Source organism: Diadema setosum, chromosome 19 (genome assembly GCF_964275005.1).
Source record: "Diadema setosum chromosome 19, eeDiaSeto1, whole genome shotgun sequence".
NCBI classification, from domain to species: domain Eukaryota; kingdom Metazoa; phylum Echinodermata; class Echinoidea; order Diadematoida; family Diadematidae; genus Diadema; species Diadema setosum.
The window spans coordinates 7,721,128-7,744,712 of record NC_092703.1 but is presented as its reverse complement, the minus strand read 5'-3'; the positions used below and the strand labels follow the sequence as shown (position 1 = coordinate 7,744,712).

The following is a 23,585-nucleotide window of genomic DNA, read 5'->3' as shown; positions in this document are numbered from 1 at the left end:
GCTGCAGTAATTGCAATGACTTTGATCACATACGCAAAGCCTTTGGCATCGCTATTCAGTGCAGTGGCGCCGTGCCGTGCGAGACCAAACGAGCGAGGAAGAGGGAGGAGCGAAATCGTAGTCGTAGTAAATCGAGGGAGTGTTTGTGTATGATCTTTCTGCTCATAATGCATATGACTGCGCAGGTCTGTGTGTGTTATTGTGTGTGTGTGTGTGTGTGTGTAAGCTGCCAGCGTTGCGTGGGGATGGCGAAGGCCGGGATTCGGTATGTGTGTAATGTCGGCCCTTCTCTCATGTAAATTAGGTCATTGATGGCATTGCCCAAATATGGCACAGTGTGGTGACGTGTGCAAAAGACAAGTCGCGCCACTGCTGCATAGTCTCATTCAGAGAGACTCTGCTCGTTTCCTTAGGCCCATCATACGCCGTGCCGAAGACTTTTGTCTTACCGTATAAAATGCTCACTCCCGAGTGATACACGTCAATAAAAAAACATTAAAACCAAAACAACAACATGAGAACAATAATGGTGACGACACATGCTTAATATACTAACAAGGATGGTAAATACTAATGATAGGTGCCTATGATAGCAATACAATGCGATGCAAAATAATGATAATGATTATGACGAGGAAAACGGTAATAAAAGTAACAATATAACAAAGATATCAACAGTAGGTCCTATTGAGTATTAATTAAATTTAATAGTGTTGTGTTCATTATTCTATATCGTTATATAAAAATGACATATGTTGCTAATTATTATTTCGGATCGAATTTTGCTTGTATAGGCTCAAAAACTGTTCTGTTATCATTTTATTTTCATTCTCTAAGTAGTTGGTCTCCTACACACAAAAAAAAAAGAAAAGAGAAAAGAAAGAAGGGAAGAAAAATATTGGGTTTAATATGAAACATTAGTACATGTATTTGATTTCGTAATTTTAATTCCCGTTGTTATGGTGGGTTTTTTGTTTTTTTCTGTGACTGGCCTTGCCATGTTATGTAACGACCACTCCACTGCATTGTAGGACCAATGGTTTTAATGAACGATATACATATTAAATAGTATAGGTCAACTAAAATGATTTGTTACATTAGTTGTTTTAGTTATTTCTAGCATCATCATTCTCAAATTTCAACAAAGGTCAAAGAGGAAGATGCACAACATGTACGTTTTCGCCGTGGGCCTATCATGTTCTATTCTTGTATTGAAGGAATATGGGCGAGTAAAATGAATGTTTTAATGGATGCACAGTTTATCTATAGGGGATGACATACTGTCAATAAATGAAAACAGTGAGTGTCAAAATTATAACAAAAATAAGTTTTGAAAAGATTGTGATTAACATTCATGAAATCTATTAAACTAAATCAAGATTTTTTTAAAATGAATTGGAATAGAGCTATCAAAACAAAGAAGACAGAATGAAACGAAAATTAGCCAATCAGCTTCCAGAAGCCCAACCTATATTGTCACGTGGTCTTTGCTCTTGACCCTCCTACTGGTTTAGCACTGTTTTGTTTCTGTGCGTCTCTCATTCAGCGTGCGTTGTCCATGGACTTCTGACCGTTCTTGACCGATCAATGCTTTTACGATAATGTAGTTTGTGCAAGCAAAAACAAAAACAAGAAAAAAAAAACTTGTGTGCAGATTCCACACCTGTGAATACGTGGAGCAGCGCAACAGCCAAGCAGCTCATAACAAGCGCGGTTCAGATAGCCCTATATAAAGATAAACGGATTGCCGGGGGGAGGGGGTCCATCTATAAGTCTGTTTAAAACTATAATTGATGAGCTGAATCCCTCTGAAATATTTCCTTTTTTATTCTTTTGAATCTAAGGGGACTGCATCTTTTTTTTTCTCTCTCTCTCTCTCTTTTTTTTTTTTTGCGTACATTCAGAAAACACTTGAACTATGAGTCTTGAAACTGTATATAATGTCTTAATGAAGAGCATTAATGAGCTGACGGAGAAACTCCCTTGCAGTATATGATGTGCACATTGGATTTGAAACACGAACGTCCAATCTTCCGTGTATCTTTGTATTATACACCTTTCTTTTTATCCTTTAACACCAATTATTTCTAAGAGGATAACAGGCGTATTGGACCTTTGAATATTATCGTGTTGTCAGCATGGGCGCGAAATGGAGTCAGTGCCGTACGGCACTGAATGGAGTATTATAACGACGCCCTCTTTTGTTTTCCGTCAGTATCAAGAAAGGAAATATTCTCAAAACTATACTGATGAAATGGATTTCAAGAAATCCCTCTCTTTTCTTCTTTTCCTCGAAATGTTGGTTTTCCACAAGACAGGTGGACGGTCTGTATCTTTGAGCAATGAAAAACCCTGAAACAAGAAATGATTAAATTCCGGACCTTCAGAATGCATGCACAATACAGTATCCACACCATGCGGTGTATCATTTTTTTTTCGATGATTTAACGATGTCTTAAATTTTGTATGTTTGTTGTTGATTTTAAAGTTTTGCCTGCTTTGTTCTATTCAATTGTTTCTCTTCACCAAAGGCTGTAATACCACGTTGGAAATTAATATCGGATGAGATCAGGGTTTGAAATGTATAATCGCCAATACAGACATCATAAGGACGATATTATACGTAAAGAGAGAGAGAGAGAGAGAGAGAGAGGGGGGAGAGAAAGAAAGGTTTGAGATGAACAGACGAACAAAATATTGTGACACTTTTCAACTCGCGTGGTTATTAGATTTTCCTTCTTTTCGGGGGGGGGGGGGGGAGGGGGGATATAGCAGATTTGTTCTCCAGCTGATCTCCCTTCTATATACCCATTTTCGGAAGAAAATAACAACAAAACAAACGTGTTGTCCTAGAGCTGTTCGATAGGCATGCAGAATTTGGATGTGAAATTACATTCTTTCTTTGCATTATCAATCAACCTATCTATACGCACGATGTCGATACAATGTTTTTCATGTAATTATTTAACTTTCACTGGGGGGGGGGGGGGATCGTTAATCAGTTGAGCTGCAGTGGTAAATGTCATCAACAAAATATGAAATTCAGAGGAGAGCTCAGTCATTCCATCCTAATTGCGAAAAAGGTAGAATAGAACGAACCTGGCCATTTCGACAGGAAAATATTTCTAGCTTATTTATGTGTGTATTTCAGTGCTCCGACATTAGTTTGTGTTAATATAGTTTTATGATTGTGACCAGTATAATTATGTTAGTCAAATAAGATATTGTTTTATATTTCTTTATCATTAACCACATTCACTAAAACCATAATCAAATATACTTTTAGGTGTATATTGTTCAAACATTTTATTTCGAAATTAAATGAAATCTATCTGAAATGCACTGGCCTTTTATTTTTCCTGTTGCTTTTGCATATCATTTTGGGAGGTTTTGCGTTCGTCATCTTGTGTCCCCTTTCTAAAATAAAGTCAAGGTGAGTTTTGGGGTTTGTCTTTTCTTTTATCATTCTAATGTCTTCCTAACGGAAGTTGTCATGACAGACTCACTGTTCTTTTTCCCCGTTTCTCGCAGCGTGAATGTTGTGGTCTTGAACCAGAAACTGTAATGTTGGCCATGTAAACAAAACATTATAACCTCGCTCATAGACGTGCAGCCAGACAGGTAACATTCATGCGTCATGTTTGCCAAGCTCATAAGGAATCAAGGGCAATAAGTCACATATACGAAATTTCCTGACAATGTATGCGAGAATTTCCGTGCAAACAGTATAGACTTTAAAAAAAAAGACAAAAAACGGGAAAAGAGAGATAGAGAGAAAGTAGTGTCATACTACTTGACTGATTAAAAAGATGATCACCACATTATAATTTAAACCATGTGTGTGTTTAGGTGCAGCTGCATTACACTTTTGTGATGTATTAATTGTTTGCATTTGTATTTTCCTCATGACATTTCACCTCGTACAAATCTATATATTATTATGCTTCTTTGTAATTATTTTGTAGTATTTCGATATGGAAACACATAAATGAGATGAAATGAAAATAAACGTGATTTTAAATACTTGTTCCAAGCGTGTATGCCACAATACCATTGTGTGTTTAAGTCACGGACGTATACCGCTGTTTAGTTGAATTATTAGTGCATATAATGGATTCTGATTTATTAGTTATTCAGTTTTGTTTAAAAAGTGAACAGGGTAGTCATGTTCAGAGCCCAAGGGCCTGCTTTCAAGTGAGCCCTGTTACAGAAGATAGATGGCAAGCAAAAATCACATAAAACAACAACAACAACAACAAAATAGAAATAGTAAATGAACATGTATCTATATGCAAGATGCGATATCTGCACAAATAAAAAGTAAGACAATTATTATAAGAGCGGTCATGGCGGTATATAAGAAATTTTTAAAGCAAGGTCGAGTAAATCAAGTTACCAAAATGTACAAAACAATAAACAATAAGAACCAACATGATACCGTACCGAACAGAAACAATAATGTAATGTGTATAAACCAGTTGCTTGATGTCATAACTTATAAAATACTGGGTTTAGGATGGATTACAAGGTGATCAAGTTTCTCTTTTAAACCTTTCAAGGTAGTTAGACGTTTGGATGAAACTTGGATTGCTGTTTAAAAAGGAACAAGCAAAATTTGATAATACACCTTTTTTAAATTCTGTTTAATTACGGGAACAAACAATGCAGGATGTAACCATACGAAAATATAGTGCATATCATCTTACACCGTGTGTGAATTGAAGCTTGCGTTAAAGCCATATAGAGGGCATAATCAGTCTAGAATATTGAACTAATCCATACAAGACTTATCATTAATGCGGCAATGCAGTACTGATATTTGGTGCGTTGTTGTATGACACACTTTCTTGCAAATAATCCAAACAGTCCAACAAAAACAGACAGACAAACAAACAAACAAAATGCAAATAACAATGTGAAAACAAGATGCGGTGTCATACACCTGTACACAGAATGGGATGAAAGATGAAAAGATGTAAATACAAAAGATAACAGCGCATTAAGAAATCATCAAAGGCAAGGTCGAATAAATCATGATATAAAATATACTAAAACGGTAAAATGAGCAATAAGAACAAAAATGATACAGAAACAATAGATGTAACTCATATAATTAGATGAACTATCAGTTGCTCATTGCATGACAGAAGGGTGTTTATACGATATTATTTGCAGATCGAATTTGTCTTTTAAATTTTTCGAGACGGACGTTTGGATGAAACTTGGAAGGTTGTTGAAGAGGGAGCAAGAAAAAAAGAGGAAAATGTACGTTTTGTGGTTTCTTTTTTGTGTACATATTGTTTTAGGTATACGGGTATGAACCATGGGCAGGATAGAACACATCTCGTTACATGTGACTTGACGCCTTTGGTATATAGCCATAGGACATAAGTAAAATGAGTAACATATAGGCCTATGTAGGTTATTCTGACAAAATACCACAAAACAATAATTTGATGCAAATGACACATTTTTAATGTTTATTTCATGGTAAAAAAAAAATGAGCATAGTAAAAAAATGAGTGAAGATCAATTTGAAAATTTGTACATTGTCACTCTTTGATGAAAATAAAATGAATGAAACGAGGTAATAAGCATTTTTAACTATGGTTTGCATATACAGAATTATACTTTATCAATTTGATGAATCCTCATTTCTGATTGATCAAAGGTTTATCTATAGATTCATCTATTCAGTTAGGCCTACATTTTGATTAATTAATCAATTGATATATTGATTAATGAATAAATTAATTTTTCATGAACTTTTATTTCTATTTATTTATTTATCTATATCTATCTATCTATCTATCTATTCGTTCATTCATTTATTAATTCATTTATTTATTTATCTATTCATTCATTCATTCATTTTATTCATTCATTTATTATGTGGTTCTATTTCAGTAGCAGCTCTGTAAGTGGCTAAAAGTTGGTTTTCTCAGTGTACTGAGTAATTTTCCTGCGCAATATGAACATACTCCGGGGAAGATGATTTTTTTTTTTCCCACCCTGGTTTGGTATCTGTCTGTGAAATACCTTCTTGCTGACAGGAAGTAAAATGAATAGATAAAATGAATGAATAGATACATTATAAACGAGATACCAATACACTGTTCACGTACAGGACGAGTGACCGAACAATAATAAATTATAAATGTGGCAGGAATTATGATAACTTTTCTTATCATTTTCGTGAGAGAACAGTGCTAGGATATAGTGCTTCATTTTGTTACTAGTATTCAAAGATCATTGACCTGTGAGGAATGATTCGATTCTCGATCGTATGACTTCAGTCGACTTGCTGCTTGCTGTATAGGCCGAAGAAAGAAAAAGATCACCCTAAATCATTATGCTCTTCATACAGTAGAGGATCATAGGTTGTTGTTGTTGTTTTTTTTTTTAGCAAACCTTTTTGATGAAAAACCTCGCTAAAATTGGCAACGCGAGGTTTGCAACACATGTGAGAATATTATTAAATGTACCTTTTCCACAGAAGGTGTTCTGTGCCTTTAGTAGCCACCACCAGTGCACTGGTAGCCACGCACTATATATATATGCACGGCGCGGCCGAGGCAGTCATGACTGAAATCGAAGGCATGGACACTCACAAGCAGAAAAAACATGCTTCGACGAAGGGTTCTTCGTCAAAATTCAAACACAAGAAGCGAAAGCTCCGTGAAAAGAAAGTGGTTTTGAAGAAACTTCAAGTCGAAAAGAAAGAGATCAACCAACTGATTGAACAATATGACCAGGTATGCTCAGTCCTTTGGTTTGTTTGGAAAAGTCCAGTCCCACGCACTAGTAAATATGTTGGAACGTGCTATTTGCATCAACCATCACAAATCATTGCCATAAACTTAAATTACATGTAGGCCTAAGAGGTGTCTATTATGAATTTGATAAGCACCTCCGCCAACATGGCCAAGGAGGTTACTAGTAAATTTTATCAGTGTTTATTTGTTTGTCTGTATGTCTGTCTCTCGTCTGTCTGTTAGCAAAAAAGCGCAAGAAGTTGTCGGTTGTGAATGTAAAAATTTTATTTGGATGAAACAGTAACACTACTCACTAGGTCCTCTAGGACGTACAGGAAAAGTATGTAAATTTAAATTTAACTGTTGTCTGTAGTGTTCTATGACATGACACCAACTTCTCCAAGAAGGAACAAACACTGACTGAGAGGGACAGTAGAACTTTTATGCCTAGGCTAGGCCTAAACTAAAGCTAACTGAGTGATGACGGCTTAAAGATCTAGAATCTAGTCTACACATTTGCTACACAGATCAGATCCTATACAGATCACAGAATGACAGATGGCTATTTAAATTTTGGTAGGGGATTTCCAAAATTAAAAGAACGAGTTCAGGCTGCACATTTTTACATGTGCATTGTCATTGAGCGTGCCCACTCAAGGCGCAGCATGCAGCCAGAGGGAGGATTGATTAGGCAGCAGCTCACCAGGTAAACTTGTTAGACACGACCGAAAGGCTTCTTTGCTGGTAGTCACTTGGAAATGGGGCAATTTTCAGCATGCGTGTATGGTTGGAAATGAGCTGCTTGGCGGACGTCTGTTGTGCTCTCTGAGTGTTTTTCTAGTAAGAGTATGAATTATCATTATTTTTTGTTTTGTTTTTTTGTTTTTTTGTTTTTTGGTCTTTGGCAATCTGCTGCTAGTGCAGTGCTAGTCTGCCAGCCCAGGGCATCAACAATTCATAGTGACTGCCATTTGGATAGGGAGGCAGACACTCTTCTGCCTGAACTAAATCACTTCACTGCCCTAACGTGAAGTAGTCTGGTCCAATAACAACCATTTGTTAATTCATTGTTTAATTGTCTGTATTGATTTCCAATTTAGGTCTGGCACAATTGTATCTATCTCTCACATTTCCATTCGTTGTCTTCTATTGCCTACAACAAACAGATCACACCAGCTGATATTGAGAAGTTCTCTGACTTCCCTCTAAGTGGCCGCACCAAGTCTGGGTTGACCGATGCCGGCTACGAGGTTCCCACAGAAATTCAGCGGATGACCATCGGGCTCGCTCTCCAGGGCCATGATGTTTTGGGAGCCGCCAAGACAGGCTCTGGCAAAACCCTGGCATTCCTCATTCCTGTGAGCTTAATGTTGCAATGTGAAGTACACTGACCGTAGTAGTTGCCACTCTTCAAATTTCTTTCAAGCTAGACAGGGTTGGTGCAGTGGTCGTGTACTAGATTTATTAAATCATGTTTACAGCTCCGGATGACCTTCTGCAAGATTGTAAACAAACAAACAAAAAGAATTGTAAGCTTGCAACAGATACAAGTTCATGATAGATTGAACTTTGATATAACAAGCAAAAAGAGGTTTAAAAAAATCTATAAAAAAAAAAGGTCATTTGTTATTAAGCTTGCATAATTATATCGCCTCTAAAGCAAAACTGGTAAAGAATACTTCATCCTAATCAAGTTTCTATGAGTTGCATACATAGTGCACAAAATTATGTGTAGAAAAAAAATGCTGTAAGTGTTGTTGTTCCCCTACAGAAAGGCCAACCAAGTTATCATCAATTGTCAGCCTCACACCATTTTTTATGCCTCTTGTAGCAAAGGAAACAAAAAACAACAACAACAACAAACAAACAAAAAACAAATGAGAACATGCAGTAGCAATGCATTATGCTTATTATGCCTTTAAGTGATCTTGCTATGCAAAGAAAAAAACAACAACATATAATTTGGTTTCTACAATGTTTTTGTGTCATATCCACCTTGTTTTACACCTTTGCCATCATAAAGTGGTATTAATGTAAATGTTTGATTATATACCACATCATTTTTTTATTATACAATGTAGATGTTATTTTCTTCTTTATTCAATTACAAGTAACACCAGTGCTTAGAGCTATACAAAACTTTTGGAGTGCAAGATCTCATTTCTACACATTCCACACATGTGATTTCCACACAGTGGAGTCCAGGCATTTTTCTGAATGACATCTTGGTTTGCAGAAAGCATTCATCAGTTGGGGAGATCATACAATAGGAGATTCAGACTTCTTAGGTTAAACGACCCCTCTCATTCAGCCTTAGTGGAACACGCCCTCAACCCAGGACACAATATTGGATGGGAGGATGCAACAACACTAGCCTTTGAAAGGAACTTTTGGCCGAGAAAAGTGAAAGAGTCTCCATCAGGATAAAAAGAATCAAACCCACACTCAATAGGGATTCTGGATACAGCCTATCACAAATCTTCGGTCCAGTGATCAAGAAACAAGCAGGCAGTGCTAAAACAGTGCAATGATCTGGCCTGAAGAAGTCCTCAGGAGTAGATGAAAGTTAGCCAGCAAATCACTGAAGGTTGGTAGAAGCCTGAATCTCCTATTGTGTGACATCGTGGTTTATTTATTTGTTTATTCTTTTTTTCAACCATAGATTCTGGAATGCCTGTACCGCAACTCCTGGTCGATGCTGGATGGCCTCGGGGCCCTGGTCATCTCTCCAACCAGGGAGCTGGCCTACCAGACGTTTGAGGTTCTCTGCAAGATTGGTGCCAAACATGATTTCTCGGCTGGCCTCGTCATTGGTGGAAAGGTAAGGGGAATGGTGGGGGGGGGGGGGGGGGCGCTGACGGGGGACTTTAACCCATTGAGGATGGGCTGAATTTGCTACTACATACGCATTTCCCATAGACACTTGCTTGAGTATACTTGGGACTCATTCTCAATGGGTAAATTTCTTCCATTCCTGAGGACTGAAATATTATTACAACGTGCTTCTGAGTTCTTTCCAGCTGTGAGCATTTGGTATGGGGTGTCAGAAATGACATTTCTATCTCTTTCAGACTTACCAGTACATGAATGTTTCATATACAGCGTTGTATGTGGGAGTTGATATATTTTGTTGTGCCTGTCATGAGCGCTTCCATACCCTGCCAAATTACATCTACATTTGTGGTTTCTCAAACAAAGTTTGTGTATCATATCCAACACTGCACACTGGCATTAGTGCGATGGTCCCTGACCAGTAAAAATCACTGTCAGACCAGTAACTTTTTCAGGAGTAGACCAGTAAAGAATGGAAAAATTGGGTACCTACTGGTTCAACAGACAGGTCAGACCAGTGGAAAAAAACGGCTTAGTGTGCAGCCCTGTCATATCTGAGAGATGTAATTAGGCATCCCAAAGACAATTAGCAAATGAATTGTCAGTGATCTGAAAAAAAAAAATGGATATCATGGATATATATAGAGATGTATACTGTACGAGCTGAAATTGTTGCGTACAGATATTTTTGCGAATTGCTACTTGGAGAACATTTTCGCGTGTTGTTATTTTTGCGGTTCATAGGCAATTCGCGAAATTCGCGAAAATAAAACCACCGCGAAAATTTCAGCTTGTACAGTACATTATTTGTATTTGAAATACACTGTTTATGAGCTGGCAAATCACCTGAGCGTTCTATGCATCTTTGTCGCGATCTTCTAGGACCTGAAGACAGAGATGGAGAGGCTACCAAAGACCAACATCATCATCTGTACTCCAGGCCGCCTCCTCCAGCACATGGATGAGACTGCCTGCTTTGAGAGCCTCAACCTTCAGATGCTAGGTAAGCATCACCAGCCAGCTCTGACTAACCAGGCACAGGAAAGTCTCTCAGGGCAGTACTGTCAATAGATCTTGCAATGTTACACTCTGTCGGTTGTTTCTTAAAACCCTCTGCGTGCCACATTACATTACACACCTATTGGCTTGTGTGTGAAATTTGTGCAAATTTGACTCACTGGCACAAAAAAAGGTTAAACAATGTTAGACATTGGAGTCAAAAAGGGCCTAAGATCAGGCCCCTTTTGACTCCCATTTTTAATACCCCACTGGCTTTGCCACTTTTGAGTAAGCAGTTCTCAGCATCTTTTTTTAATTTTTTTTTTTTTTTAAACATAATGTTAAACTTTGTTGGTTTATTGTGGACATTATGTGCTGGACTGCTCAGAAGAATATAATGGGTCTGGCAAAGGGATGGGGGTGGGGGATGTTGCAAAGCTAAACACTAAAGATGTCACTGAACATTTAAGAGAGATAATGATTTAATGATATGTATATTATGATGACAATAAATGTAAGATTGCTAGCTAAGATGATGATAAGATGTTAATGCCCCTTGCTAACATTTGCAGAAGATTTAAAAAAAAAAGAAGCATTAGTGCTTCAAAATAGTTTTAGAATATGAGTTACGGATAGAAATAACCAACGTGAAAATGTTGATTAGTATAATCAATAAATGTTAAGTATTGTTGAATGTACAAAATGTGAACAAGTATTGTTGAATATACAAAAAGTGAACAATAGTTTGAATAAAAACCATTTCTACAATAAACCGTCAGCATGATGGTTTATTGAGAAAATTAGTGATATCTCCTTTAGTATATTTGTGGCTTTATTGCAAAATTTTTGTACGATAGTGTTTTTTGTGATACAACTGAACTATACATATGCATCAGATGTGATAGAGATGCAATTCAAAATTGTATTTAATCTCTGCTCCTAATGTTAAAAAGTGGCTTTAATGATGAGCACGCTGATACTTGATGGCAATGATGTGATTGATGATGAAATTGGTGATAATGGTAAATGATGATGATATCAGAGTTGATAATGGTGATGACAACCATGACGATGATAGTGATGACAGTGATGTTGATGTTGATGATGATGATGATGATGATGATGATCATCATCATCATGAAGAAGGGTCTCATATACACTGTACATTGTTTTTTATTCTTTACCACCAGTTTTGGATGAGGCTGACCGCATCCTGGATCTTGGCTTCCAGAAGACAATGGATGCCATCTTTGAACATCTCCCCTCTGAGCGACAAACCCTTCTGTTCTCTGCCACCCAGACAAAGTAAGACTTCTTCTTTTTTATGTTACCATGAAACTCGAATCATGCATTCAGAATTTCAGATATCAATGAAATTGAATGTGATTTATCAGTGTATAGCTCCTCGCAAGCTTCAGATCGCACTGCCTCCTGATTGACAAACAGAATACTCGGGAGAAGTTCTTTGTCTTTTTGATTCAGTGTTTTGCTTGCCTAAATTATACTCCATTTTATTTGGAGACAGAACCATACTATTTTGTGTATCAGTGGCTCGTATTTGATGTTATGTTCCAGTTGTAGCTGCCTGAGTATTTATCAGTGTTTCAAGAACCGTGATCTTGATTTCGTACGTGCTTTACATGATTTTATTTTGAAACATGCAAGAAAGGAGAATTCTTCCTCAAGATCTCTAACAATATTCAAGTTTGTGGACTGTCCATTCATTGACCTCAATAAGAGTGGCTTTGTCGTGTTTTCCTCTTTGCTACTTGTCATTCACTTCACCAGGGATCATTGATGTAAACATTTTGTTTTCAGCTTCCAGTCTTCAGAGATTTTAATAGCTGTTTATCAATTAGGGAAATTATGTTGTTGATCAATAATGGAAATGATGTGGCACCATTCTCTATGCATGTATGTATTAAGTGGGTTTTGTTGTTGTTTTAATGATTTGCAGCAAATTCAAGAGTGAAGCACACCTTAAACCTTTCCAGACATCCAAGATTTCACCAGTTTCATTTTATCAAGAATCCAATCTGAGGAATGCATGGCTCTGTTCTTTGTCAATACACATTGTACCATATTGGAAATATGTTCAGCTTCTGTTCTTCAGCATTTACTAAATGTCTGATTATAAATGTTGTATTTGTTTATGCTTGTGTGTTTTGTCTAGGTCTGTGCGTGACTTGGCGAGGCTGAGTTTGCAGGATCCAAAGTATGTGGCAGTTCACGAGCATCACACTCACAGCACTCCTGTACAGCTTGATCAGGTATTTCACATCTCGTTTAAAGGGAATGCAAACCCAAAGAGCAATGTGGACTGAGTGAAAGCAGCAATATTAGTAGAACACGTCAGTGAAAGTTTGAGGAAAATCGGACAATCGGTGCAAAAGTTATGAATTTTTAAAGTTTTGGTGTTAGAACCGTTGGATGAGGAGACTACTAGAGGTTATGACGATTGAATTGGCACAAAATCAGAATGAAATGAACATGACATTTTTCATATGACAGAGAAACAATGCCATTTTCTCAGACATTTTACCGATTTTATGTATCGGTTATGAATTATGACTAATACATAGATTGGCAATGAAAAGGGTTTTGAATTTTCTGCGATTTGAACAGCAAAGGGCTGAAGTTGGAGGATATTTTTCTCCTTTATCTTTCTCTTAAAAAAGTCTGATAATATGCGAGAAAAATTGCAGTAAATTCATACAACACAAAATTCCCCAAATGCATTTTTTGGACTTGATGGGCTAAATTAGATATGAACATAGCTTTGGTATGTTTGCCTTAATACTTTTTTTGTTTTTGATCCCAAGAAAGTTAATTCTCATGTTCAGAATATGACAATTTTCATATACATATGGAACATTGATGAGTTAGGAACTCCGATTCAATTTTATTAAGGCTGTATACATTCTGCTGGGATGGTAAACTGATGTTGGTAGGCTAGATTTTGATAATGAGGTCGGCATTCAAAGGTCAAATTGTAAGTTCTGAAATGTCACAATATTTTGTTGAGATAGTGGAAGTTTGGTGTGTGTGATGGTAAGGTCAAATTTCAAGTTTGCATTCCAAGATAAAGTTTGATGAAAATATCCCCAGGAACAGGGGAAGAACATAAAAGATTCCACCTGTAAGAGTAAGGTTGACAGAATGCTTCATCAGGTACTTAGCTTTTGTCATCCCAAAACATTTGACGAGGACTTCACTGGTTATTAGAGGAGCAATTCAAACACAAACAGGTTGACTTCAGTTCATTGACACTTTTGATGCATTTCAGTTTTATAAGGAAATAAAAGATTGTATACGTGGCAGGAATCCCATGTGTTCATTGTTGTCACTTTCATACTTAAAGGACAAGTCGGAGTTAGTGGCATAAAATGAAATGGGATACTATAGAGGAATCCTTCAGTTTATTTAACAAAGTTTTGGACACAGGATTGAGTTGGTGGTCATGGGAGTTCACTATAAATTCTGTATCAGTTTGTTTGCCAAGTTATGGAATGATTATTTCAGTGTTGTTGGTAATTATGTCATCTTTCACAACAAAAAAAAAAAATGAAGAATTCATAGCCTTCCTTCCCCTAAATGATCATCACTACTACTGCTGGGGGGTGTTTCATAAAGCTGTTCGTAAAGTTACGAATGACTTACGAGCGACTGGTGATCAGTTCTTGTGCTGAATTATGGAAATTCTGATAAGTATAGCACATCAGAACTGATCACCAGTCGCTCGTAAGTTGTTCGTAACTTTACAAACAGCTTTATGAAACAGGGCCCTGGTGTAATAAATTTTGTGATATGTGCAAGAAATTTCAGAGAAAGCATGTTTACCATTAAGATTCTAGAATCCCAGGATTTGCTGGGGTTTGCCCTATCTAGCAGCAGTAGTAATGATTGTGTCGTTCGCACCAAAACTCATCTTTCTTTTTATTCTATCTTAAGTATGAAAAATTGAATTGTTGAGTATTTTACTTTTGAATTCAACTATCCAGGTTTCCTGTATGATTTAACATTTTGTCCTTTCTGGCACTGTTAAAGAAAAATAATAATAACTTTGAAAAACAAAAAAACACACCGCAAATCATTGAAATTATGATGCATTCCTTAAATTGACAGCAATGGTGTTGGTTGAACAATATTCACTGTAATCTGCTCTGATTGGATGACTTTGTTTTTACCATGTCTTCCCATTGACTTTGTATAGAGCTACATTGTGTGTGAGTTGGAGCAGAAGCTGGACGTCCTATATTCATTCATCAAAGCTCATCTCAAGCAGAAGATCCTGGTCTTCATGGCCAGCTGTAAACAGGTTAGGAGAGTTATATTAACCCTTTCCCAGACATCCCCATTGCCTTTGCAAAGCACACACCTGTGTCATGTGTCCAGTGGGTTAACACCTACCGACACACACACACTTATACCAATACCTACACAAACACCTATGCGAATACCTACACAGACTCACAAATTCACACACAAAAACACTCTTTGTTATGAGTTTATGTTTCAGGTTGCTTTATGTAAAGGACAATCATCACAAGTCGGTATTCACCATTCACATAAAAGCTAAACTGTGGAATAAAGCAGCTTGCACAAGTAAATCTCGGAATTGTAAAACAGTAATGACCATATCATTTAAATCATCAGAGATTGTGCACTAGAAACTTTCTAATTCATGGATTATGAAAGTACCATACAGTTAATTCCAAAACTAGATTTTGAGTCCAGAAGAAATAAGCTCATGCATACAAAAAAACAACAAGCCAAAAACAAAACAAAACAAGCAAGTAACTTACAGTTTACTTTTCAGGAGGCATACCTAGAGTGCTACCTGGTGTAATTTCAGCCAATTGCTCTTTAGCAAATTCTTGTCATGAAAGTCTATACCAGGCCATAATGAAAAGAATCAAGAGGAAACCCTTTGATATAAAGCAAATAAAGTGATTTTGAATAAAGTGCATTATCTAAGTCTGGTTTTGTTAAGCATGTTCTGTTGCTGAGTTGAGAGCTTCTTGCACAGATATCTTCACAGATTTTATATGCTCCTTATCAACCTTTCATTTTCTCAAATTTATGCACAGGTGAAATTTGTCTTTGAGATGTTCTGCAAGCTGAACCCAGGCATTTCGGTGATGGCACTCTACGGCTCTCTGCATCAGTTGAGGCGGGTCGCTGTTTATGAGGAGTTCTGCGTGAGGGAGACGGCTGTCTTGCTGGCCACAGACATTGCAGCTCGGGGACTTGGTAAAACTTAGCTTTTGCACTTCTACTCCTGTGTCTTTTGTGTGTTCTCATGTTTACCACCATCTCTGAAATAGAATTACATAGATGTGCTGAAGACTTTGTATGCTAAAATATACAAACACGGATTTAAGTGTATGGGACTGGAAGTTAATTTGTCACTACTGTGATTTGCTAGAAACCAACATCCAGCAGTTTTTTGTAAGCTTCTTTGGACCTTAGTCAAGGGAAGCACATGTCAATTGTACCTGTGTGCGGAGTGGTACGTACATTGGACTTTTGGATTTTTTTAAAAGGATTCATATGGTAACAAATGGAGTCTCATTAAAAAAAAAAAAAATCATTTATGTGTGATTCTCTAAGCTAAAACCACATAGTACACTCATCAGGAAGAATGAGGCGCTTTTCATTATCTATGTCATCACCCAGTTTTGATCCAGGTTTGTCCCCAATAATGGGGTTGGCGGGACTTCCCTTTCTCTAGCAGCAACTTCTCTCATGACTATCTCGCTATCTCGCCCGATTTAGAACGTCCTCCTTTCTCAAGCCAACCTTCCTAAACTACTCCTCCACCCATCTCTTCCACATCTTCTTTGGTCGTCTTCACTTTCGTGGCTCATTCATTTTCAAATTCTAGTACTTTTCTCTTTAAACATGATCAGCATCTTTCCTCATTATTCAGTGAGAAGAAAAATTAGTGGTGGTCTTTTAGTCATGGTGAAACATTTCACTTTGGCTGTAACATGCTGCCTGACTACGTCTTTCCCCTCTCCGCTGCATTTTCCCCTACCAGACTTTCCGGCCGTCCACTGGGTGGTCCAGTTGGACTGTCCAGAGGACTCTAGCACCTACATCCACCGGGTTGGGCGGACGGCCCGATACGAGAAGAATGGCGAAGCTCTCCTGGTTCTCCTACCCTCGGAGGAAGAGGCCATGGTCGCAGAGCTGGAGAAGAGGAAGATACCCATTGAGAAAATACAGTGAGTGGCCTGTGGTGGTGCTGTTTTGGTCCACTTATAATCAGTATAGTGCACTCAGACATAATCATGTGTGTAAGTGTAAGCAATGGCATAACTGTAACTTTACCTGCAAGAGTATCTGTACTGTAATCGTAACCATAACACATCTGTAATTGTAACCAAAACCAAAACCATTAATTTTACCATCGTCATCTAGCGAGAGCTGTCTCTTCATTGTTTATGGCAATCTGAACTGTAACTGATAACAGTAACTGTAATCATAATTGCACTTGTCACCAGAACTATATATAATTGTAGCCATAACTGTAACCATTTAAATGTAACCATTATTGTCGTAATTCAACCAGAACAGCTTCTTCAATGTAAGCCATGCTCTGCATGGCAGCGAGCCATTATCACAAGTAATCCCAGAATCTCTGCATAGTTATTTTCACATCTTGGTCAAAGGGGACGTAGAAGGTCATGAAGATCTTGTCTGGAGATGTGAACATGGGGCGGGAATCAAACTCTGTATGTCATGTGTAGGAATCCAGAGTATTATTCACAGCACCTCAGCCACAGTGCTCCCAAAGTATTGAATTAATGATGAAGATGATTTGACAATACATGAACCACACAGAACAGATTCCTAAAAAGCCATACCAAGGGCTCCACCAACCCCTCCACCAATCCCAATATATCAAGTGATACCCTCATCCTGGTCTAAAAAAAAAAAAAAAAAACCTCCTCCTCTCATATCCTTGGCAGGGTCAACCCCAACAAGAGAGTTACGGTGGAGAAGAAGCTCCAGTCTTACTGTGCCCAGAGCCTGGAACTCAAGCAGTCCGCCCAGAGGGCCTTCATCGCCTACCTCAAGTCAGTCTACCTTATGAAGAACAAGGACGTCTTCAAGGTCCACAAGCTGGCCCTCGACAGCTTTGCCAGGTGAGACCTCTCGAGGGCTTTTGTTCATCAAAATCAAAAGTCGAATAATCTTGTGTTAATGATGACGTTGAATGTACATTGCTGAAATTTCCTTTGTATTGTGAGAAATATGAAATTTACAGTTATCTCATTAAAAACCCCTCAATTCAGGTACATAGCTAAGAGAGAGTGCAAGTGAAAGTGTTGATTGTGTTCTGAATTAATGTCTGACATCCCTGTACTGTTATTGTCCATTTAAGGGCTCTTCTCCGGATTCATTAGATCCAACATCTGTGAATTTGCGTGACTGTAGTTGCAGTAAGGACAGAGATGATTTTGGAGGGTTTTCATAAGATTCTTATATGTTTACACAGTGGATTGAGACAGTGTGTCATGAAAATGCCAACTGCTGTCATGAAGTAGGAAGATGGAATTAGGACCAACGATTCATAACAGCTACTCCCCATAGTGTGATTACTGAAAGGATTGCTTCTGTCCTTGCTCATGCTATTACTTATTACCATAGAAAACGAGAGAGATATATCGAAGGTGTTATTTTCAGGAGCAATGTTCAATTCAATTCAATTCAATTCAGTTCAATTCAATTTTATTGTCCGTTTCCGGAAATTTGTTTTGTTTGCATGCATATCCGGTTACATTAATACATTATACATTTACAAAGCACACGTATACACTGTAACATAGATACATATTATGATAGACATACAAAAGATATACATCTATACAATATCACTATCATTGTCATAAATATATAACATCAAAGAAGTATTAATCTGTATGAGTCAACATTATATTGGATGTGGTGTGTATATAATATATAAGGGTGTATGAATATGTGTCAATTGATAATTGGTATGTTTTCATACATATCCGGTTACATCGATACATTATACATATACAAAGCACACGTATACATTGAAACATACGTAAATACATAGACATGATAAACATACAAAAGATATACAGCGATACAATATCACTATCATTATCACAATCATATAATATCAAAGAAGTAGAAGTATTAATATATGTATATTAGTTATAATATCAAAGAAGTATTAATCTCTATGTTGACACTTGGCCATTAAAATATCACTATAAAGTAATGAAGTGGTCAAACAAGAATGTCAGCATATTTAATCATAGAGTGATTTGCATGTCTGCATCCAGTTTGTATTTTCAATTTTTCATCGGTTACACTATGCTTCATGTTCATTCATCAGGTCGCTCGGCTTGGCCGTTGCCCCCAGGGTACGATTCATCCAGCGGGCGGAGAAGCGGAAAGAAGAGCAAAGCAGGGTTAAGCGAGCATCATCAAGAAACGAAGGAATAGTCCAAACAAATGCTGGACATGAAAGGACGCTTTCAAAAGCCTCAATTAGTGCAAAGAAGAAAGAGGATGAAAATGAGGAGGATTCATCGTCATCAGAAGGAGAACTCGAGTCCGAGGAGGAGAAGATGCCCAGAGGCATGGCTTCTGAGGAAGGCTACAGTTTCCATGGTGACGGGGATGAGGATGAGGACGACTTGCTGGTCAAGAAATCCAGCAGTGCAACAGAGCAGGTGATTCATTTTCATTCTTTGCGATTGCTGCAATGTGCTGTCATAGCTTCAGACAGAGAAAGATGTTCATCCATGAATGAGCTTCGGGATTATGTGTCTTATTTTCTTGAAGTGTGGAAATATTAAATGTAGTTTTCAAACAAGAGCTGTTAACATCCTCGCAAAAGTCAAAGGTAGCCATGCTTTGTTTGATTTTTGTGGATGGTGGTATGTGAGCACAGTCAATGTGCAAAATGTTATGAAATGCTGCTTTTTATTAATTGAGTCATTTTTGAAGTCACAAAAATGTAAATGTAAAACAAGATTGTGCTGTAGTGACACTGGCTCTGGTTCAATAGGCAGAAACACTGAGTTCGAGTGAATTTGATGTGTCTCCAGGCTGGAGTCCCTGTTATGTCAAAGTCTTGGTGAGTCAAGCATGTCTTCATTTTCGTAATTTCCGCTTGACCTCACTTTTTTCTTTTTTGCTCCTTCAGATCGGGGCTGCCGGAGACAACGGTGACGAAGATCTGGCCGTGCCCGAGAGGCGGTCGAAGAAATCCGACAAGCCCCTCACCAAGTACGCCCTGGCCAAGAAGATCAGGAAGAAGAATCTAACCATCAACACCAAGAAGATCTTTGATGATGATGGAGAGGTAAGCAGTAGATGGAGATGTACATGTAGCACATAAGTTTGCACCGGTAGTGCTTGGCAAGTAAGACTCCCCTACAGCTGCTTACTGTATTTACAAAAGTGATTATGGCACCTGTGCTATAATGCTACCCTCACGTTCTGGCCAGTTTGAAAAAAGAAAAATCCATAATGTGGATTATGTGTATATACTGATACATGTGACACCTTCAGGTACATCTGATGAACTTATTTCCGTGTAAGTTCAGTGTTAGTTCAGTGTTAGCTGAGTGTATATAATGGCCATGGGTACTATAAGTATGCCATACATTGCTCAGAAGATATAACGGGAACTGCCTTGCCTTTCTGAGCCTCTGAAAAGTGAAGACGTCTCTTGCTATACCACCATGTTTGCTCCATGATACTTCCTCTTACACTGCTTTTACCAAATTACTTTTTTTTTAATTGATGATTTCTTGTAGATAAAGACTGATTTTGTTTAGTCAAAAATTTTGCTCTTACTATGGATTAAGCACACCACCTCTCTTCAGGACATCTCAGTTAAAAAAAAAGAAAGTGTGCATATGATATAGATCTACAGATAGATATCGTGATTGTGGACCTCAAAACCAACCACATGAGAGCCAAAGGCCATATTTTTTCCTTTACCATCATTTGGTCTAATTCTTAAAATAGTCCAAGAAAAAAAGAGTAAACTGAAAGCATACTACATTTTTCTCTCCTCTCTTTTCATTCCCCTCTGCCTCAAAAAAAAAAAAAAAAAAAAAAAAAAAAAAAAAAAATCAACTTTGTTTTGCTTTGTGTATGCTGTGTCTTGGGGTTTTGTTGTGTTTATTTTTAACAATCATGATGAAGAGATAGATCAATCTCTGAAATGTGTGTTGCCAATTTCATCTTGCCCAAGGTTCAAGCCCAGTGGCCTCCAGCACAGCCCACCAAAGCATCCCGTCTCCATGACGATGTAGAGGAGGAAGGAGGCGGGATCGACATTGAGAAGGCCAAGCAGTTCATGGCTGAGGAGGATAAGCATGACAAGCAGCTCTTCAAGGAACGCATCAAGGCCAAACACCTTGTGAGTACTTAAGTCATTGAATAGAGATGAGGGGAATTTATGTATGTAATGAAAGAAAGAGATGTTCAGTCTTATAAATGAAGAATATAATTATATGACCCTGCATCACAAAACTAACAAAAAGTCACTAGATATGGATTTATAGTTTAGAGCGGGTTCTGAAAGAGCAGACCTTAATCTTTAAAATAGTATATAACTCAAATCAAATGAAATCTTCTAACCTATCCTGATATTGGAAAGAAAGCTCACAATCTGGAGACTGTGAACTGAGAAAAGAGACTCTGAAGTACAAGGTCTATTCAAGCACTTAATCTTTACCAAGCCATGCTGGCTGTGCGATGAATGGAACAAGAACCAGGATGTTAACCACTGTAGCAACAACAATGAAGGGATTATCAGATTAAGCTGAAAGTGAGCATGCTTCTTTAACACATTCTTTAAATGATTAATTCCAACTTTCAAAGCAGTGGCATCATCCTTTCCAAAGTTATTAAGTTGACAAGTGGAAGAGTATGGATAGTTGTTGTTTTTTTTTTTTTTTTTTTTTTTTTTTTAATGCAAAGGGGACTCTATAAGACACACATAATCAAACTATTCTACCAAATAGTGTTCGAGAGAAACTGCAAAAACACAATTTCCTGTTTGTTTTATGATCCCATACTTTGATATAATTTAGAAGGAGGATTGCTCTTTCAGAAAATACAATATATGAAAAACTCAGGATTGGCTGAGTTGACCCATTTCACCTGTTTTCAATCCTCACACAAAATCAAGGGGCGTGACTTTTTGTTGGTTTTGTGATGCACGGTCACATATGATTTGAAAAGTATCAAATTCATCGACAAGTTCATGAAAAAGCTACCCATGTATTGATTTTGATTGACTCAATAAGATGTATCAGTTTTATTTATGTAATGATAAACGTTTATCATCACAACCTCAATTTAACCATGTGACTTTAGTCTCAAGTTCATCCTCAGTATAATGAGAACTTGAAGTTGCTGTCTACTAGTACAATTAAAACTCATTAAAACATTTGAAGTTGAGAATGACAGCTACAAATACTTCCCATATGTCAATTGGGGATGGTATGAAATAAATTTTTGAAGATATGATCACAACCTTTTACAACTTTACTTATGTAATCAAAACAGAAATACACCATAAAGAGGGCTTCAGATATTCCCTGCTACCTTTTGAAAAAAAGATACAATTAGAAATGTCTATCAATACAATCATTGTTCAGTAGTTATTACCTTTTTTGCCTTTTTGCTTTTCCACCAGATGAAAAGGTTAAAAGAAAAGAAAGAGAAAAAAGGCAAGAGAGGACGGAAGGACAGTGATGATGAGGTAATTATCCGTTTGTTGCTTGTTTATTTGTTTGAATGTTTGACTCTCTGGAATCGATCACTCATCACCTCTCATCTGCTCTAACCTTTTGCTGGATGCCACTGTGATATTTTTCACTCTGTGTCTCTGTGACCAGGCATTTATTTTGCATTTATCTTCTTCTTATTTTTTTGTCAATGGTAATCAAATGAATTCATTGTTGTGGAGTGATCATAGGATTTCTGCCGAATGTATGTCTAAGACAAGTTGTTTTTTACATTGCTGCACTTTCATACCTAATAGCCCTGTATTGCTTTGGTTATATGCCAGACCAAAGTCAACAGACTGATATGTACACGCAAGTGGGCGAGATGTCCTGTCTATTGAGTATTCAAAGATCTGATCAGTAATACAATGCTTGCTAATGTACACAGACTTGTATACAGGTGTCTCCCATTTGAATGAAGTCCTTAGGACCAGCATTTTTCTTTTGTTTTATCGAAATTTCATTATAGCTGAACAAATAAAGTATATAAAGATCTGTAGATGATAACTCTGGAACCTCAGTTTTTACTTTGTTGTGATGAACTTTTGTTATAAATGTTTTCAATATAATGGGAGTGCATTGTGGTGCCATGCTTACCCATTGTGGTCATCTTGTAACGTTATTGTTTTGATAGGACGAGGGTGTACACCTTGGTACGACCCTAAACGTTGAGGAAGAAGAGGAATTCGATCCAATGAGCCTGCCAGACCCCGACAAGTTCTCCGCCTTTGTCAGTGACGAGGAAGACGATGATGATGCCCACAAGGATGTCGACAAAGAAGATGTGTCAAAGGTCAAACTGAAGTAAGTTTCATCATTTACATCACAATGATACTGTAGAACATGATATATTCACGGCATGAAAGTTTTGCGAATTAGAGCCGACTACCTTTATTGCGGCATGAAATTTTTGCGAACTGCCACTGGTGTCCAATGCATATAGTGTAGGCAAGAACTTTCGCATGCATTTTAATTTCACGAACGTTGGCGCTTGCAAAATTTATATGCATTCCTTGTTGTACAGTTTTTCACTCCTGTCAACTAAAACTCTGTAGAGTATATGGCCAGCATATCTGTGATCATATGCATATGAGACTAGTGGTCAGTCATGATCTAATCTCATCTACTGAAAAGTTTGACCGAACTACTTCAACTCGTCCCTCCCTCAACCTTATCCTACCCATTAACTTCACCTTCCACGAGG

At 37.5% G+C, this 23,585-nt stretch overlaps 1 protein-coding gene across 1 annotated transcript in view; it reads left to right on the top strand.

The window, feature by feature from the left end:
- Positions 1-6,579: 6,579 nt before the first annotated feature.
- The window catches only part of LOC140243163 (probable ATP-dependent RNA helicase DDX10), a 39,697-nt gene continuing 22,691 nt past the window's right edge, over positions 6,580-23,585 (top strand). The window contains exons 1-15 of the mRNA XM_072322892.1: positions 6,580-6,755; positions 7,922-8,113; positions 9,418-9,576; positions 10,470-10,590; positions 11,777-11,891; positions 12,760-12,856; positions 14,800-14,904; positions 15,677-15,839; positions 16,630-16,816; positions 17,564-17,740; positions 18,964-19,303; positions 19,780-19,938; positions 20,839-21,006; positions 22,291-22,356; positions 23,016-23,185. Of these exons, the coding sequence (XP_072178993.1) occupies positions 6,582-6,755; positions 7,922-8,113; positions 9,418-9,576; positions 10,470-10,590; positions 11,777-11,891; positions 12,760-12,856; positions 14,800-14,904; positions 15,677-15,839; positions 16,630-16,816; positions 17,564-17,740; positions 18,964-19,303; positions 19,780-19,938; positions 20,839-21,006; positions 22,291-22,356; positions 23,016-23,185 (2,393 nt within the window). The 5' untranslated portion in view covers positions 6,580-6,581. The remainder of the gene's footprint in view (positions 6,756-7,921; positions 8,114-9,417; positions 9,577-10,469; positions 10,591-11,776; positions 11,892-12,759; positions 12,857-14,799; positions 14,905-15,676; positions 15,840-16,629; positions 16,817-17,563; positions 17,741-18,963; positions 19,304-19,779; positions 19,939-20,838; positions 21,007-22,290; positions 22,357-23,015; positions 23,186-23,585) is intronic.